General features: G+C 54.8%; 1 protein-coding gene across 1 annotated transcript in view; it reads left to right on the forward strand.

Annotated features, from left to right (window-relative positions):
* Positions 1 to 516: 516 nt before the first annotated feature.
* The window catches only part of EFHD1 (EF-hand domain family member D1), a 45,067-nt gene continuing 27,422 nt past the window's right edge, over positions 517 to 18,161 (forward strand). The window contains exon 1 of the mRNA XM_065916876.1: positions 517 to 1,142. Coding sequence (XP_065772948.1) covers positions 850 to 1,142 — 293 coding nt within the window. The 5' untranslated portion in view covers positions 517 to 849. The remainder of the gene's footprint in view (positions 1,143 to 18,161) is intronic.

Here is an 18,161-nt window from a genome sequence, read left to right on the forward strand (position 1 = left end):
TACAAGATTTTTCTCAAGGCTTGGCTGACGTAACAGCCATCCACATCAGCCTCCCGTAGGGAATGACGATTTTTTTTTTTTTTACCATGGTGTTAAAATGCTGACTTATTTATTTTCAAGCTTCTTTTTTACTTTCTTGTGTTTCACAGAGAAAGTCAGAGTCCCCAAAGTGGCGCTGGTGTGTTACCACAAGAGAGCCAGGAGCTCCTCTCTGCTTGCTTGCTTTTTTTTTTTTTTCTGTTTGCTTATTTGTTTTTAGTATTTTTAGTATGTTTTGGAGACATGTCTTTACAGCGAGTGTTTAAAAGTCAGCTCGCCCTTCCCCGCGCTCCATGAGGGCGCCTCCCTCTCCCGGACCTCGCGGCCAGTGGCGGCGGGGATGCCTCCCGCAGCCCTGGGGCCGCGCGGGTGTCACTCGGGGGCGCTCGGCTCCCCCCACCCCCAGCCTGTCGCCGGCCGCGAGCGCCGGCAGTCGGGGCACTTCTGGGGGACGAGAAAGGAACCGCCAGAACGGTAGTGAAACTTTCGCCCGCTGCGGTTCCCGGAGGACCCCAGGGTCCCCGGGCCCCCGGGGGCGGGCGGAAAGCTCAGGGTTGATCCGAGGGTCCGCGCCCCGTCCCGAGAGGCGCTCGGCCGGTCGACATCCCCGGGACAGGCGGGCACCTGTGGCCTCCGGGGCGGGCGGTTCCCGAGCCACAGCGCCTCCTTAAAGCCGCGGCTCCGCCCCGCCTGCCCACGGTTCCACCCAACCGCCGGGTCCCCGCCGTCTCGGCAAAGTGTCGCAGAGTCGCCAGCCGCCCAGGAGCGCGCTGTCCGCCCAGTCCCTGAGTCTCCGGATCCACCGAGGCCATGGCCAGCGAGGAGCTGGCGAGCAAGCTGCAGCGGCGCCTGCAGTGGGAGGAAGGGGACAGCGGGCTCCAGCCCGCGCCCGGAGCCGCCCCAGACCCCGAGCCCCAGCCGCAGCCGCCCGCCTGGGCGCCCACCGCCAGAGCCGACGCCGAGCTGAGCGCCCAGCTGAACCGACGGCTGGACATCAACGAGGGCGCGGCGCGGCCCCGCCGCTGCAAGGTCTTCCACCCCTACTCGGAGTTCCCGGAGTTCAGCCGCCGCCTCATCAAGGACCTGGAGAGCATGTTCAAACTGTGAGCGCTCCGCGCCGTGCGCCCCCGGGGACCCGGGGACCCGGAGCCCCGTAGGGCGGGGGCGGTGGCAGTGGGTCGGTATCTCGGAGTCCCAGGCCCCTCTTGGAGTGGGACGGAGGGGGCCAGTGCAGAAGTTTCTTTATCATTTAACCCTAACGTCCCCCAGATCCCGCACGCCCCCAGCGATCCCGGCGCGGCGGTGGTGGGCCATCCAGCCGGGCTGGGACGCCGACGGCAGGAGCTGCGGTTCTCCCTGACCCGGCTCAGAAGCTCCGCTAGGGCCGCCGAGCCCGAGTCCCGGGCTCGGGGGTCCAGACGGCGGGTCCCGCCCCCTCCGCCGCCTGGGCTCGGAGATTTTGCCCAGCGCGCAACTTCTAGGAAACCGAGACGCGCTGCGCCTCACCTGCCAACTTTATCTCCCGAGGGAGAAATTAGCCTCTTTGTCCTTTATCTTTTTAAAAACAAAGGAGGAAACTTATCCTTGGATGCCGCGCGGGGTTTGATGTACCCGCTGAGACAGAGAACTGGGAGTTTGTTAAACTCTTCGCAGAAGATCAGTACGTTCCGGGAGCGAGCGCGTTTGGGGAGCCTCCCGGGGGCGTCGCCTTGGCCGTGTGCCGCGTTCTTGCCTCTTGGGCAGGAGGCGCCCGTCGGAACCGGACGCGGCAGCGGGCAGCTGGTCCGCCGGGGGCTCATTCCGGTCGTGCCCCTCGGGGAGCCCCAACCCCGGACGATGGAGGCAGCGTTGCCTGGAGGCTTGTACTAGTAGTCGGCCTCGTAGTGAGGCAGCTCCCCGGGCCTCAGTTTCTTCATCTGGAGAGTGGGGAGAAGAAATCATCCTGCCTTTTAAGGCCAGAAAGTATTTTGCACACCATAAGCTCCCAACTGAGCTATTAATATTTGTTGGAGAATTACGCCAAGACCGGGAAATGCCTGGGGGGACCGGAGGCCGCCGGCCAGGTCTTGCTTGGGGCGATTTAAAAAGCGCTTGGAATGTGTTTGTCCTACCCGCGGAGGTTCTATTTAAAGGCGCTGTGGCCGGCGCTAAGTGGCGGGAGCTTGAGCCTGTGTCCAGCTCCAGCCTCGGCACCGAGGTCGGCAGATTGGTACCCCGGAGCCACCGCCTCCTCGGCTTCCTCTACACCCTAATTTCCCGGTCCCTCGCTTCCAGGCTTTATTCTCTGGAGTTAACACCTGGTGGGTCTAATTTTGGCCATTAAGGAGCACTGGGGCTTCCCAGGTGGCGCTCAGTTCAGTTCAGTCGCTCAGTCGTGTCCGACTCTTTGGGACCCCATGAATCGCAGCACACCAGGCCTCCCTGTTCATCACCAACTCCCGGAGTTTACTTAAACTCATGCCCATCGAGTTGGTGATGACATCCAGCCATCTCATCCTCTGTCGTCCCCTTCTCCTCCTGCCCCCAATCCCTCCCAGCATCAGGGCCTTTTCCAATGAGTCAACTCTTCGCATGAGGTGGCCAAAGTATTGGAGTTTCAGCTTCAGCATCAGTCCTTCCAATGAATACCCAGGACTTATATCCTTCAGGATGGACTGGTTGGATCTCCTTGCAAGTCCAAGGGACTCTCAAGAGTCTTCTCCAACACCACAGTTCAAAAGCATCAATTTTTCGGCACTCATCTTTTTTCACAGTCCAACTCTCATATCCATACATGAAAAACCATAGCCTTGACCAGATGGACCTTTGTTGGCAAAGTAATGTCTCTGCTTCCCTAATATGCTATCTAGGTTGGTCATAACTTTCCTTCCAAGGAGTAAGTGTCTTTTAATTTCATGGCTGCAGTCACCACCTGCAGCGATTTTGGAGCCCCCAAAAATAAAGTCTGACACTGTTTCCACTGTCTCCCCATCAGGAAACAACAGTTAGAATTGGACATGGAACAACAGATTGGTTCCAAATAGGAAAAGGAGTACGTCGAGGCTGTATATTGTCACCCAGCTTATTTAACTTATATGCAGAGTACATCATGAGAAATGCTGGGCTGGAAGAAGCACAAGCTGGAATTAAGATTGCCGGGAGAAATATCAATAACGTCAGATATGCAGATGACACCACCCTTATGGCAGAAAGTGAAGAGGAACTAAAAAGCCTCTTGATGAAAGTGAAAGATGAGAGTGAAAAAGTTGGCTGAAAGCTCAACATTCAGGTTGCGCTAGTGGTAAGAAGACAAAGAAGAAAGAAAGAAAGTGAAGTCGCTCTGTTCTGTCCTACTCTTGGCGACCCCATAGACTGTAGCCTACTAGGCTCCTCCATCCTTGGGATTTTCCAGGCAAGATTTCTGGAGTGGGTTGCCGTTTCCTTCTCCAGAAGACATAAGAGACGTGGTCTGAACCTGGGTGGGGAAGACCCTCTGGAGGAGGGCATGGCAACCCACTCCAGTATTCTTGCCAGGAGACTCCCATGGACAGAGGAGCCTGGGGGGCTACAGTCCCTAGGATCACACAGAATCGGAGATGAGTGAAGCGACTTAGCACAGCAAGGAGGGCCGAGTCGAGGCAGAAGGCCGTGACTGGGGCAGAGACTGAAAAGTGCATGGTTTGTCAGCACCCCTTTAACTTATTTGGGGTTATGCCTTTCCTGGCATACTGTTCCCTGACTGACTGCTCCCAGGGCCCAGCGGTTCCTCCCAGTCCAGGTGGCTTTAGAGAGGGCATCACAGGGACCATCATATTCTTCTCGCCTTGGGGTCATTTAGATTTCTTTCATTTGTTTATTTTTATTATTATTATGTTTTTTTTCTGTAGAACAGTCTTTGAAAGGTTGTTTGTTTGTTGGCTGCCTACGAGTAATAAAGGGAGTCCACACAATCAGAAGGTTGGATGGCATCACAGAATTGATGGACATGAGTGTGAGCAAACTCTGGGAGTTGGTGATGGCCAGGGAGGCCGGGCTTGCTGCAGTCCATGGGGTCTCAAAGAGTTGGACTGAATTGAACACAATCAGAGGAGCTTGGGAGATCAAGCAAGATGGCACCGATGAGGAAACAGATGCTGAAAGAAGGTCAAACTAAAGGGCAGGCGGTGTGTGGTCTAGGGTCCTGAAGAACTGGCAGCCAAGTCAAGTGTGGGACTTCTTTCTCCAGCACTACTGTGTCAGCCACTAGTCTAGGTGGGGTTTTCTGCCACTGGCAACCAAAAGTGGCAGAAGTGAAAAGGGCATTAATGGGCTCAAGAAGTTAAGAAAAAAGGGCTGGTGTCAGGTATGGCTGGATCTGGGAGCTCAAATGATGCCCTCAGAGCTTCATGTCTTTTTCTGAAGCCAGCTTCCTCTCTGTGTGGTCCCCCTTCTCAGGTGGCTCATCCCTGGTGGTGGCGGTGTGGCCACAGCAGCTCCAGGAGGTCCAGTGGGGAAGGTAGCCATAGCAAAGGCCTTATCGTGTGTGTGTGTGTGTGTGTGTGTGTGTGTGTGTGTGTGTGTCTTTTGTAGCTTTACTGTTGTTTCTGGTTGGCTCCGAATCTGTTGTTGCTGCCAGAGGAATTCCTTGCTCTGATTGGCCGGGCCCGAGCCACCGGCCCCACCCCTGCGGTGACTGGCAGAGGGCTTGGCAGTGGGGCTCTTGCTGAGGAAGCAGGTGGGTGCACTGTGATGAAAACACCACCTTCCGGTGAAGGCCAGGTAGCTGCTGTGTCTGCCAAGGGCAGGGACCACTGGGGGCATCATGCTTACCCTGGCGGTGGTTTGGAAAGACCCCTCCCTCCCCACCAATGTGGTGCCGCGCCGTGCTTAAGTCGCTTCAGTCATGTCCGACTCTGCAACCCTGTGGACTGTAGCCCTCCAGGCTCCTCTGTCCATGGGATTCTCTAGGCAAGAATACTGGAGTGGGTTGCCATGCCCTTCTCCAGGGGATCTTCCCCACCCAGGGATTGAACCCGGGTCTCCTGCATTGGCAGGTGGGTTCTTTATCACTAGCATCATCTGGGAAGCCCCCCTTAAATCTAGTATCAAGACCCAATTATCCATTTTGAGTTTGGAGAAGGTACAGACAGAGCCCCCCACCCCCACCCCCATTCCAGGGTCATTCACTGCGATCGTGGGCAAGTTGCTTAACCACATCTCGCTCTTCCTCTGTAAAATGGGGGCAGCTGTTTCTTTCAAGGTTTTTTTTTTTTTAAGTTTTTATAATTTATTTTTGGCTGTGCTGGGTCTTCGTTGCTGCGTGGGCTTTTCTCTAGTTGCAGTGCCTGAACTTTTCACCACCGTGGCTTCTCTTGTTGTGGAGCACCGGCTCTAGGGCATCGGGGCTTCAGTAGTTTCGACTCCCAGGCTCCAGAGCACAGGCTTAGCAGTTCTGGTTCACCGGCTTAGTTGCCACATGTGGGATCTTCCCAGATCAGGGATAGAACCCACGTCTCCTGCACTGGCAGGCAGATTGTTTCCCACTGAGCTCCCAGGAAAGCCCTCTTTCAAAGGTTTGTTCAGAACTGAGAGGAGTGGGTGACGAGTGCCAAGTCAGTCTGAGACATGAAACGGGCGTTTTGCTGAGAGCTGTTCCCAGCTTTGGCTCCAAGCCCCATGACGGTGTCCGAAACCCTCCCTGCCCTGCTACCCACACCGGCACAAACAGGGACTCCTCGGCCCTGACCCCCGTGAGCGTCCACCTGAGCGTGATGGGGTCCCCCCTCAGGGGCTCCTGCCCAGCTTTCTCCCCTGCAAGGCAGCTGAAATCTTGCTCCCCTCACCCCACCAGAGTCAGGAGCTCCCAGCCTGGGGGCGTTTGTCACCTGGACCCTCTGACTCAGTTCTGCCCTTCAGTCCTCATCCCCCTCCTACCCGGGAAGGCTGTGGTGGGGCCTGGCATCTGGGGATTTGCCACCTGCTGGCCTGGCACTGCCACCTTCCTGTAGGTGCCCTTTGCAGTTGGTGAGTCCTTGATCCCAGCTTTGCTCGCAGCTCAGCCCAGCTTTCCTGCTGGCCCTCTTTCACGTTTCCCTCTTCCTGCTGTCCTACATGACTTAAAAAAACAACAACTGCATGACTTAAAAAAAAACTACATCTACGTAAGTCCTCTTGAAAACCTCACTTTTGTTCACAGCCCCCTTCACAAGCCGGTCACTCCTGCACTGAACCTTTCCTGCAGCTGCTCTCTGAGGGCTGGGTAAGAAAAGCACTTCGTGGGGGTCTTCCAGGTGCCTATGCCTCCTGGGCATGCTCACCCCTCCCCGATCCTCTCCCTGCCTTGTGAGTGTGTTGCTGCGGCGTCACCTTGTCCAGCCAGAAGCTGGTCATTGCCACGTGTCTGCTCCACCTGAAGCATACCTCATTGTTGTTGTTCAGCCACTAAGTCATGTCTGATTCTTTGTGACCCCTTGGACTGAAGCATGCCAGGCCTCCCTGTCCTCCGCTATCTCCTGGAGCTTACTCAAACTCGTGTCCATTGAGTCGGGGATTTCATCCAACCATCTCATGCTCTGTCGTCCCCTTCTCCTCCCACCTTCAATCTTGCCCAGCATCTGGGTCTTCTCCAGTGAGTCGGCTCTTCGCATCAGGTGGCCAAAGTACTGGAGCTTCAACTTCAGAATCAGACCTTCCAATGAATATTCAAGATTGTTTTCCTTTAGGTTTGACTGATTTGATCTCCCTGCAGTCCAAGGGACTCTCAAGAGTCTTCTCCAGGACCACAATTCAAAAGCATCAGTTCTTTGGTGCTCAACCTTCTTTATGGTCCAACTCTCACATCCGTACATGACTACTGGAAAAATACCTCTTCTTCCCTTTTACTACTTCCTTTGCTTTTTATGCTTAAAGTTAAAAAAAATCGTGTGAAAAATCTCAAAGAACACATAACACATTAACTTGTTTTCTGTGCTTTCCATATTTTATCTGTTGCAGAAGCAGTGTTGCAAGATTGTTAAGAACATGAACTTGGAGCCAGGCTCCCTGGGTTCAAACCTGACTCTCCCACTTGCAACTTCAAAGGTTACTTTAGGCAGGTTACCTGAAGGCTCTGTGCCTCAGTTTCCCTTTCTGTCAGGTGGGGATAAAATGGCACCTGCCTTGTGAGATTATTGTGGGAATTAAATGCATTCACGTATGTGAAGCAGTTAGTGCAATGCTTGGCCCATGGTGAGGCCAGTAGGTTTGAGTCACTAATTTTCACGACTGTAATTTGGGTGGATATGTAGATTCTGTGTTGTCCGTTTTGTTGAACAGTTTGCAAACACTTTGCAATGTCTGGTTTGTCCTTTGAAGCTGATTTCTCCTGCAGCATGAGCTGCGGAGCGTGGACATGGAGTGTGGCCGCTTGCTGGGTTATTGGCCCCTCTGGGACTGCACCCAGGGGGTTTGTTGAAGGGATTTACTCACTGCACTGCGGGGTAAGTGGGTGCGAGTCCTAGGGCTGCTGTAACAAGGACCGCAAGCTGGTGCCTTAAAACAAGAGAGATGTGTGTTCTCACCCTTCTGGCAGCTGGAAACTGAAGTCATGGCGTCAGCTGGGCCACACTCCCTCTACAGGCTCTAGGGAAGAACGCTTCATGCCTCTTCTAGCTTCTGGTGGTTGCCAACAATCCTTGGCATCCCGGGCTTATAGACACATCACTCTAGTCTCTGCCTTGATAGCCTCGTGGCATTCTCCCTGTGTGTTGTCTTCATGTGGCCTTCTTGTATAGACACCTGTCATTGGATTTAGGGCTCACCCGAATCCAGTGATTTCATCATCTATTTTTTTTTGCTTGTGCTGGTCTTCGTTGCTTTGCCCAGACTTTCTCTCATTGTGGCGAGCGGTTCACAGGCTCCTGAGTGCGGAGGCTTCTCTTGGTGCAGAGCACAGACTCTAGGCACATGGGCTTCAGTAGTTGCAGCGCTTGGGCTCAGTAGTTGTGAGTCCCAGTAGTTACGGCCATGCTGAGGGACGTGGGGGATCTTTGTCCCCCAACCAGGGATCAAACCCTCGCCCCCTGAAGTTGAAGTGCGGAGTCCTAACCATTGAACCACCAGGGAATTCCACAGTATGGCTTCATCCTAATTCACTTTAGCACGTCTGCAAAGATCCTATTTGCAAGAGATCACATCCTGCAGTTCTGGGTGGTTGTGAATTTTGAGGGGACCCCCTTCAGCCCATTATTGAGGGTGTGCAGAGGTGTCCAGTTCGTGTGTACCATGACTGCCTCGTCCTGACCTCCTGGGAGAGTGCAGTGGTGGTGGGGAGGCCCTGCCAAGAGCCCTCGGGTTCAGGAACGTCAGAGTCATAACCACGTTAGGTTATTTAGGTGATTTAGGAATTGTCTGAGAAGTAACCCAAGTCAGAATGATTCCTACCCCAACAGAAGGGGGATCAGATGGAGCTGCCATCTAACTGCAAAAAAACAAACAAAACCAGCAGAAAACCCCGACTTGTGCCAGGAGTGCACTTACTTTCAGCAAGAATTTCACTTCTAATCAGTCTTTAGATCCAGATTGTGACGTCGCCTTTGAGTTTGCCCAGAACCTGACTTGACCAGATCGGAGTATGCCCATTCTTTTTGTCTGGGGCTCTGTTCGCATAGACATTGCAAAACGTGCTTTGATCTCTTAAATACTATTTAAAAGTATTTTGCCTAGGAATTTCTTACATGTTCAAGGTTTTAAAACCCCCTGGATTCTTGCCAGCCTGTGAACACAGTGGATCCTTGGAGTGGGGGTCATTTGTCTTTATATTGTTGGGACCTGGTGTGTTATAGAAGAGAGAGAATTTTCTAATGAGTGTGGGAAGCCAGAGGCATCACCAGCCCAGCCAGAAAAAGTTCCCTTTCCTTCGCCAAGCATGTTACTGGATAGCCTCGGCCCAGAGAATAGTGGCCTGATTTTAAACGAAGAGGGAGAGGGCCCCGAAGGAACTGACTCTACAGTGTGTATCCAGGACTGTAATAGGAGCTGGTGGAGCGGTCAAGGTTAGACAGGAAATTTTAATTACCCTGGGCTTATCCAGAGGCCCCGTTCAAAGGGAGGTAATGAGGGCAACCATTAAAGGCAGGACCCAAATACAGCATCTTAAAATGCAGCTGTGATGTTTTTGCAGCATACTAAATGCTTGTGTTTCAATTCCCCACAGAGAGGGTGGGGAGAGGAGCGTTTGGCTGTGGGAAAGTTGTCTTTTTATTCAGAATCCGAAATGATGATGTCGTGGACGCCCCGTCACCACTGAACTCTAAAAAGGCGGGGCTGTCCTGGAATTCTTCATTTCTTGTCTCCCCCAACCCCAGTTTCTTTTTCTTCTCCCTCGATTTTTCTCTGAGGAAGAAGGAGGAAGAGATGTGGAGATGGAGGGCTGGGAGTTTGCCAAAGGGGTGAAGGGAGTCACGTTAAGGAGGTTTACTAGGGATGGGGGAGGGGAGGCAGCCCACCACTCTTATCTGTATCTTTCGAGTGAATTGCCTTCTACACAGAGAAAGGTGTGTGGAAATAACCGGACATTAAGTGCTTTTTTTCCCCCTTTAGAGAAAGGCAAGGGCTTCTGACTCTCCTGATTGAGTGCAAAGTGATCCACCGTAGAGTTGAAATTCCGTCACCTGCACTGGATTGTGCACGTTTGACTGTTTTGGTTGAAGGTGGGGCAGGAGAACCCAGGGCTTGTCTGAATTCCTGGCGAGTGGTCAGCCAGAACCCAGCCAGGTCGGCTTCTGTTGGAGGCCTTGGTCTCTGGCAGAAAGATGCTGTAACTGGCAACTATTTCTTACAGGGGTTTAAGCGCTGGGTTTTTTGCCCTGCTTGGGTGACGTGGGAGGAGCTGGAAGGAGGTGGCGCAGTTTTTGGCAGTTTTATCTTTGCAGAGAGCTTCCTTCTTTCTCATTCCTTGCTCCTCACCTCCTCTCTTGGGGACATCTCCGCCACCCTCCTGATTACTGAGCATCCTGTTTTGTGAGAATTCGAGGGACTTATTAAAATCCTACAGGAGGCAAAAATAAAAAGTCTTTTTCTTTTTCTCCCTTGCAAAATTAATTAAGTGCCTGGTGTCAAAGCTTCAGGGCTTCCCCGATGGCTCAGCAGTAAAAGAATCTGCCTGCAATAAAGGAATCCACCTGCCAATGCAGGAGACTCGGGTTCGGGCCCTAGATCGGGAAGATGCCCTGGAGGAGGAAGTGGCAACCCACTCCAGTATTCTTGCCTGAAAAATCCCATGGAGAGAGAGGACCTGGCGGGCTACAGTCCATAGGTTCACAAAGAGTCGGATACAACTGAGTGAGCACGTTCGAAGCTTCAAGGTCCAGGGGACTCTACCCATATTTACACCCTTAGCGCTATAACACCTCCTTGCCCTAGTCTAACTAGTGAATAGAAATACCTTCCTCCACTGGATTTGGGGAGTTTGGTGGACATGGGCTATGTCATGCCCGGTTTTACAGTTCAGCTGACCCAGGGGGTCTCTCAGGATGTGTTGCATGAATCAAATCTCCGGAGCTAGTGGCTGCCAGGCCTGTCTTCTTGGGCAGAGATACTCAGTGGAGGAGCCCAGCACTCACGCTGGATTTTGCACAGCTCGCTATGGGCTGCCTGCTTCATGGATAGCTGTGGACCACGTGCGCTCTCGAAGGCTCACACATTCCAAGCAACATGCTCACTCACACTCTCTCACACACAGTTGGCCTCATCATGGAGTCCTCCTGGAACAAACCTCTGCCTTCCCTCCTGCTTCTGTGTCCCCTGAGTGTTGATGACTGGAGGGCACCCTGGTCTTAAGTCTCAGATGCTCCTTGGAAGGCCTGTGTGCAGGGGGACCCGAGTGACTTGGAATGTGTGCCATCCTGCAGTCCTGACCGGTACTCAGTGGCCCCAGGACGCAGACCCGGGGCCCCCTGGTAAATCCTTCCTAGGTTCCCAGGCTGCCTGGACCTTCTGTGACCCCTTCTTCCGTGCTCCCACCCCTGGGCTCCCGTGGCCAGCACTGTCTGTTTGCTGATGTCTGCTTCTGTGGAATGGTAATAATGGTGATAATGATGAATCTCTTTCTCATCTCCTGTTATGACCTATTCATTCATTCAGCTTTCTCATTCATTCAGTGAAGCACATGCCAGGTACTGGAGTTGTAGGGTTTAATCTGGAGGGATTTCTGCCCTTGAGACGCTCAGCAGACTTTGAACAGTGGGATGGTTTGACCACAATACTGCTTGACAGGGAAGGATTCAAATCCCAGAAAAGCCATGTATAAGACACCTCATGTAGCCTAGCAGACCCTGGGGGATGCTGCATTCAGGAGGGCAGTCATGGTCTTTCTGGACACAGCCAGGGAGGAGCAGCCAGCCAGGACCGGGAAGGGGTTCGGGCCCTTGATAGATCAAAGGCCTCTTGGAGCCAGAGGATGGGGGCTGGGAGCTTGAAGTCTGGTGGGGACCTGCTCGACCTCAGGGGGCAGAAGGTGGGCCATGAAGCTTCAGTGAAAGATACAGCCTTGATTCAGTGTAGAGAAGAAAGAATTTTCTCATGGTTGCAGTTGTGGAGCAATGGAAGGAATGATCTCAAAGGTGGTAAGCCCCTTTGTCTGGAGTTCCAGTGGAAGATGGGTGGTCTGTCTTCATGGAGTGAGAGGTTTGCAGTAGGAAAGTGTTGGGAAGTTCTTGGGAGGCTGGGGGGTGGGCTAGATGACCATCAAGGTTCCTTCTGGACCAGGGTTGGGCCAGCTTGGTCTGTAAAGGGCCAGGTGGTGAATATGCTTGACCTTGTGGGGTCCCTAGAGCCTCTCGGCCACCGTGATAGACACTAGCTGCAGACAGTACGGCCAGGAACCTAAACTCACCAGCGTGGCTGCGTCCAGAGCAGACTTGGTGAGCGGGGTTTGCCCCACGGTAGTGTGCCAGCCCCTGTTCAAGGCCGTTGTTTTGGGAACTTCTGAATGCTGAGCCCTGTGAGCCTTTGGTGGCCTCGTTCATCCCCTTCTTCATTTCTTGGCCTTTCTCCCTGTCTGTGGCCCGGGGTTTCGCTGGCTGGGGTGGACCTCAAGCCCCCAGGGGAAAAGGAGCCAGAAGTGGACGTGGACCACAGAGTGAGCCCGGAACCCAGGACCCAGAGATTGTTGCTGGAGCAGGAGCAACAGGTCCGTCTGCTTCTCTCGCCAACTCGGAGGGCTAGGCAGCTGGGAGCCCTTGGAGGGCTGCCTCGGTGCTCCTTCCTCTGAGCGGTGGCCAAGGTGTGTTTGAGCCGGGCTGTGGTCGGGGAGGACTTAGGGACTTCCCTAGTGGTCCAGTGGTTAGGACTCTGCCCTTCCACTGCAGGGGGCACAGGTTCAATTCCTGGTCAGGGAACCAAGATCCCACAAGCTGAGTGGCACAGCCAAAAAAAAAAAAAAAAAAAGGGAGAGAGAGTTTAAAAACTCCAGATGAAAAGGAGAGTGAGAGCTAAGTTGGTTGCACTAAGACCTTGGCCTTGGGTGTCTGCCTCCTTGAGCCCCATGGTTAGAGGCGGCGTTCTTCATCTCAAGTTTTTAGACCAGCAAACCACCCACCCTGCCCCATGCTCCTTTGTTATCTTTATCATCTCTGATTTCTTCTTCTTTTAGGAGATCTCCTGGTGGAGAGGCGGGAGTGTTTGGGGCCGGTGCTCTCTTCGGTGGGCATCTCCTTACACTAATGGCTCTTACGCCCTTTGAAAGTGTGGCTGTCTGATGTTGTCTTGCTAGCGGCCCTTCTCTGTGGGGAGGCATTTGTGCAAGCCGTGGGTGGGTCGCTGTGTGTGTCCGGGGGTGTCCTGACCTGGCTTTGCTTTCTTTCAGTCCCAGTCTGGCGGCTCCGTGTGTTGCTAAATGAAAGTCAATTCTTTGATTTTTGGAAGCAAGGACTGGGTGGTCTGTCCCCGTACAAGGCTGCCTCTAGTTGATAATACATCCTCGCACTCTGCCAGCTTGGGTCAGGTTTGCAGGAAGTAGAGGATATCGTTCAGGACTTAGAAACTCTCACGTGCCCAAGGCTGGCCCCGCCGCCCCTTCCTGGTCAGAATGGCAAGGGACCCCAGGGCTGTGGTTGATCCCAGCCTTGGGGTGTCAGCTCCCGGGGATTCCCCAGCCCCACCTGGCACTGTGCCTGGGACGGTGGACCCTGGTCATCAGTCCTCTACCAACGAGGTCTGGCTGATGACAAGCCCAACTCAGTGCCCTCAGGGACCGGGTGAGCTCTGTCCCAGCCTTGGAGAGGTGCTGGCCCTGATCCTGTGCAACTCTGTCCGTCTTGGCCTCGGTGACAGGGTCTCTGTCCCCTCCCTAAATGACGCGTGCTTTCCTGCCAGGGCCAGCTGTAGGAAATTACACTGTGATTGATTCCTATCTATCAGAGCCACTGCTAGCAGAGCACCTGCGGTTCTGTGTGGCACTGTTCTTAGCGTTTCTACATCGTCAGCATGAGGAGGGGGTGCTTTCAGCATCCCATTTTAAAGATGGGGAAACAGGTGCAGAGAAGCTAGAATCTTGCCCAGCATGACATCTTGTGTAAGTGGCGGAGCTGAGGTTTGAACCCAGATGGCCCGTGTTCTTGTCTCCTGTGCCACCAAATCTCAACCATCCTTTTTTAAAAAAAATAGCTAATTTGTTTTTGGCAGTTCTGGGTCTTCACTGCTTCCCAGGTGGCCTTAGTGGTATAGAATCTGCCTGCCAGTGCAGGCAACACAGAAATGCGGGTTCAATTCCTGGGTTGGGAAGATACCCTGCAGAAAGGTCTTCCTTGCTCTGCTCGGGCTTTCTCTAGCAGTGGTGAGCAGGGGCTGCTCTTCGTTTCTGTGAGCAAGCTGCTCATTGCAATGGCTTCTCTAGCTGCGGAGCACAGGCTCTAGGCGGAAGGGCTTCAGAAGTTGTGGGGCACGGGCTTAGTTGCTCTGCAGCATGTGCGATCTTCCTGGACCAGGAATAGAACCCGTGTCCCCTGCTTTGGCAGGTGGATTCTTTACCACTTTGGCAGGTGGTTTGGGGCTTCCCTGGTGGCTCAACTGGTAAAAAAAAAAATCCACCTGCAATGTGGGAGACCTGGGTTCGATCCCTGGGTTGGTAACATCCCCTGGAGAAAGGAGCGGCTACCCACTCCAGTATTCTGGCCTGGAGAATTCCATGGACTGTTATGGTCCACTGGGTGGTAAAGAGTCAGACACAACTGAGCAACTTTCACGTCACCTCACTGCTTCACCACTGGACCACCAGGGAAGCCCTTGGCCATCCTTGACACCCTCCCCTACACAGCCAGGCAGGGCCCTGGGTGGCAGGTCGCCTGACTTCCAGGTCTCGAGGGACCACCCACTCCCGGCCTGGGGCTGCTACCTCCTGCGTGGCCTCCCCTGATCCATCCTACGTGCCAGAGCCCAGATCTCACCCTTCTTCCCTCTTGAGAAGCCGTGTGGGTTGGGGACAGCCTACAACATTCGGTGGCTCCCTGTTGCCCATGGGACACAGTCCAGACTCTTCACGATGACCCTTAAGGCCAGTCACGGCTGGCTACTGCATTCTTCTCTCTCGCTAGTTGCCCCCGCCAGGCCCCGCTCCAGTTGGGCTGTTGGGCCCACAACCCCCAACCTCCCCCATCCCCCCATCCCCCAACCCCCATCTCCAATCTGTCTGTTACTATTGATGCTTAGGAGGCTCCCCTCGCCCTCCATAGTGTTTATCCTGGTAAAGCAGACTTGGCTCTTTTTTTTTTTTTAATATTTATTTTTGGCTCTTTGTTCCAGGGCGTAGGCTCCTCTCTAGTTGAGGCTCACGGACTCAGTAGCTGCACAGCAGGTGGGATCTTAGTTCCCATACCAGGAACCATCAGGGAAGTCCCTGGTCCTTCATGGCTGAGCGTGGCTGACTTCTTTCTTCAGTCCCCAGGGCTGGACCCCCGGCCACAGGCAGGGGAGGGGAGCCTGGACCTCTGTAGAGAGATCTGAACTCTGTTCTGGAGCTGTCCCAAGGCCCTAAATACGGCCCCAGGGGAGCTTCCCAGCCCGCAGGGTTGTCAGGAGTGGGAGCCTGCCATAGGGTGGTGCAGGGCCCGCTGGCAGTCCTGCCACCCGCAGGCCACGTGGGCTCGGACGGGCCTGTAAGTGAGATGTGGAACAAGGAGAGTGACCACCTTCTCAGGTTGTCCCCGAGATCGCGTGACCACCCGGTGTGCGGTGGCAGCCTTAATTAGGTCACTCCTAGGTTGCAGCCCCAGGTTCTTTCCACTGAGGGAGCTGCAGGTCTGGGCCCCCAGCAGGGCTGCGGGATTTAAGGTGGTGCCAGCCCAGAGGCGGGCCTGGGGAGGAGCTGCTGGCTGGGAAGTTGTGGGTGGAGGCGGAGGCTCTGAGGACCCAGGGGTTGCCAGCCTGGGCGTCTTCCTTTCTGTTGGGAGGGACAGCTGAGTCGCCCACAGTCCACTTCCTCTGGGCCCACGATCCCTGGCCTCCCCCTCCCTCAGGGTGTCCCCCGGCTGTGTCCCTCCCTAACTCAAGGGCTTGAGAGTCAAGGGGGTGTGCATCACTGCCAGGGCTGCCCCAGGCCCGGCCGGGTCCGGGTGTGGAAACCCCTAGTTGTTTGGGGTCACCCATCCCCCATGATCCACAGGGCTCCTGGGAATTCCCAGGACAGCTAGGTTTCCAGGGGCCCCCTTGGGCCCAGTTTCCCAGCCCATCAGGGCTTTTATGGGAGCTGTTGGGAGCCAAGGGCTTCCCTGGTGGCTCAGCTGGTAAAGAATCCACCTGCAATGTGGGAGACCTGGGTTCCATCCCTGGGTTGGGAAGATCCCCTGGGGAAGGGAAGGCAACCCACTTTCAGTGTTATGACCTGGAGAATTCCAAGGACTACAGTCCATGGGGCTGCAAACAGTCAGACACAACAGAGCGACTTTCAATGTCTTTCACTTTTTTGGGAACCAAGGGGAGGCACCTCACTGTTACAGCAAAGAACCTACCCTGCTCATTTCCACACCTCCGATCAGGAGTGCCCTTGTGGCCCCCATGACCTCCATCAGGGAGTGCTCACAACAGGCGTCCCCTGGGACACCCTTTCTTCTCACCCTCCTTTTGGATGAATAGATTGGTAACTCTCAATTCCCAGACCCTCTTGCTCTGTTCCTGTTCCCACACTGAGTCCCCAGCCGCCTGTATTTATCCAAAACCAGCAAAGGTGCCCTGATTTCAAGAGGACCAAAGGGAGACCCCAGGATTAGGGTCTTTCTCTTAATGAGACATTTCTCTTAATGAGCCAAAACTTAAAAAAAGGTGGGGGGGAGTCCTTGCTGATGAGCTGAGAGCTTATCTGCCTTCCTGTGATCTCGGCGACAAGAGAGTCACTCTGGGGCAAAACCCAGACAAAACCCAACCAAGAACACACAGCCCAGGACGTCACTGGGACCTTGAACCAGGGATGTCTGACAGCAGGAACACACTCCCATCTCCTGCCATCCTCCGCCTTCCTTAGGAGGAGCCTACCCGGGCTCCCGTGGACCCAGCTGTGCCCTGTTTCATTTGCCAGGTCAGAAGCTTTCCAGGGCTCATCCCTCCCTACCCCGTCACTCGTGGCCAGAGAGTTCTTGGCACCTGGGCCCTGCGTGTGGCTGAAGCACTTTGCACTCCTGACCTGTTAACTGGTGTCACTGGCACATTCCTCTGGGGTGGGGGGTGGTCGAGGGGGCCTGGCTTGCTTTGTGTCAGCCCTGGGGTGCTGGTGTCAGTGGGAGAATTTGCATGTAGCTGAAGGCTCCCAATTTGAAGCCTTTTGCAGCCTGAGAGCACGAGGCTGGGGGAGCTAGGCTCACCCTCGGCTCCCTCTCCTGAACCCGTGTGGAGGGTCCCTGGTGGGGGCTGTGCGCTCCTGCTGAAGGCATTTGGGACAAAGCAGGTTTCCCTGCTTCTCTCAACACCCTCGGTAGCAGCGGCCTGACTCTGCGTCCCCTCTGCTGTCTTGCGGGGCCCTGGGCTCACGGTGGCTGCTCTGTAGGGGTGGGGGTGGTCCCTCAGCTCTGCCCTGCCAGCCTCCTTTTCATTATAAGCTTTCAGACACCGTGTGTGGACCTACAGGGGTGGTCTGCAGCCTGTAGAGGTGCTGCTGCCGTGGCTATTCAGTCACTTAGTCTGTCCAACTCTTTGTGACCCCATGGACAGCAGCGTGTGGGCTCCTCTGTCCTCTGCTGTCTCCTGGAGTTTGCTCAAACTCATGTCCATCGACTGTTTTCTAACCATCTCCTCCAGTGGCAGAGGATGAGATGGTAAAGGTGCTGGCCTCTTATTGGAATAAGCAGGGTATCAGCCAGAGGTGCGTCCCTGCAGCACAGAGGGGGCTGGCGCTCACCTGACCCAGAGCCACTGTCACCTCACCTTCGCCCTCCCTGCATCTCTCCACGGTGGGTACTGTGTGCTCCCCAGCCGCCTTAGTCTGCTCACTCCGTTCCCCCCACCCCCACTCCCCACACCCCCATCCACCCTGCACATCGAGCTGAGAGCTCTTTTCTGAAACACCTATCTGATGTCGCGTCTCTGAGTCACACTCTTTGGGGGTTGCCCCCATTCCGCCTTAGGAAGACACAGCTTTCCCGGATTGCTTTGTGGGACCGGACCCCCTCCCCGCTTCTGGGACATCCCATCCCCTGTGGACCTCGCTGGGGACTGGGGCTCCCTCCTAGGGCTCTGCAGCCTTGCTGCTGTCAGACCCACCTCTGCCCAAGTTCCGGCCGTATCACAGCTCAACCATCTGTACCTCTGCCTCCCCGCTGGGACCTGTCTCTGTACTCCTTCAACTCCGGAGAGGCCCCGGGGAGACCCGAGCCAGGTGGTGACTGAGTGAATGGAGCTGGTCCCACAGAGGCAGCCGGGGGCAGCCTGATTGGAAATCAGACTCTGGGCTCAGGCTTTTGTGCTTAATTCCTCAGAGTCCCCTTCCCTCAGAGCCTGCGGACTCCTAGTTTGCCTGCAGTGGTAACACACTTGGAGATGGGGTTTCTCAGTCTGCAGTGAATCAGGAGGGAGGGGAGGAAGGAGAGAGGTGGAAGGGGCAGATAATTTGAGAGCCAGGGGTAACGCACGACAGACAGGAAACCAGGACCTCAGAGGAGGGGCAGGTCGGGAGGCCTGGAGGAGGAACCCAGTCCTGTGAC

This window comes from Muntiacus reevesi, chromosome 1 (genome assembly GCF_963930625.1).
Source record: "Muntiacus reevesi chromosome 1, mMunRee1.1, whole genome shotgun sequence".
Lineage (NCBI taxonomy): Eukaryota > Metazoa > Chordata > Mammalia > Artiodactyla > Cervidae > Muntiacus > Muntiacus reevesi.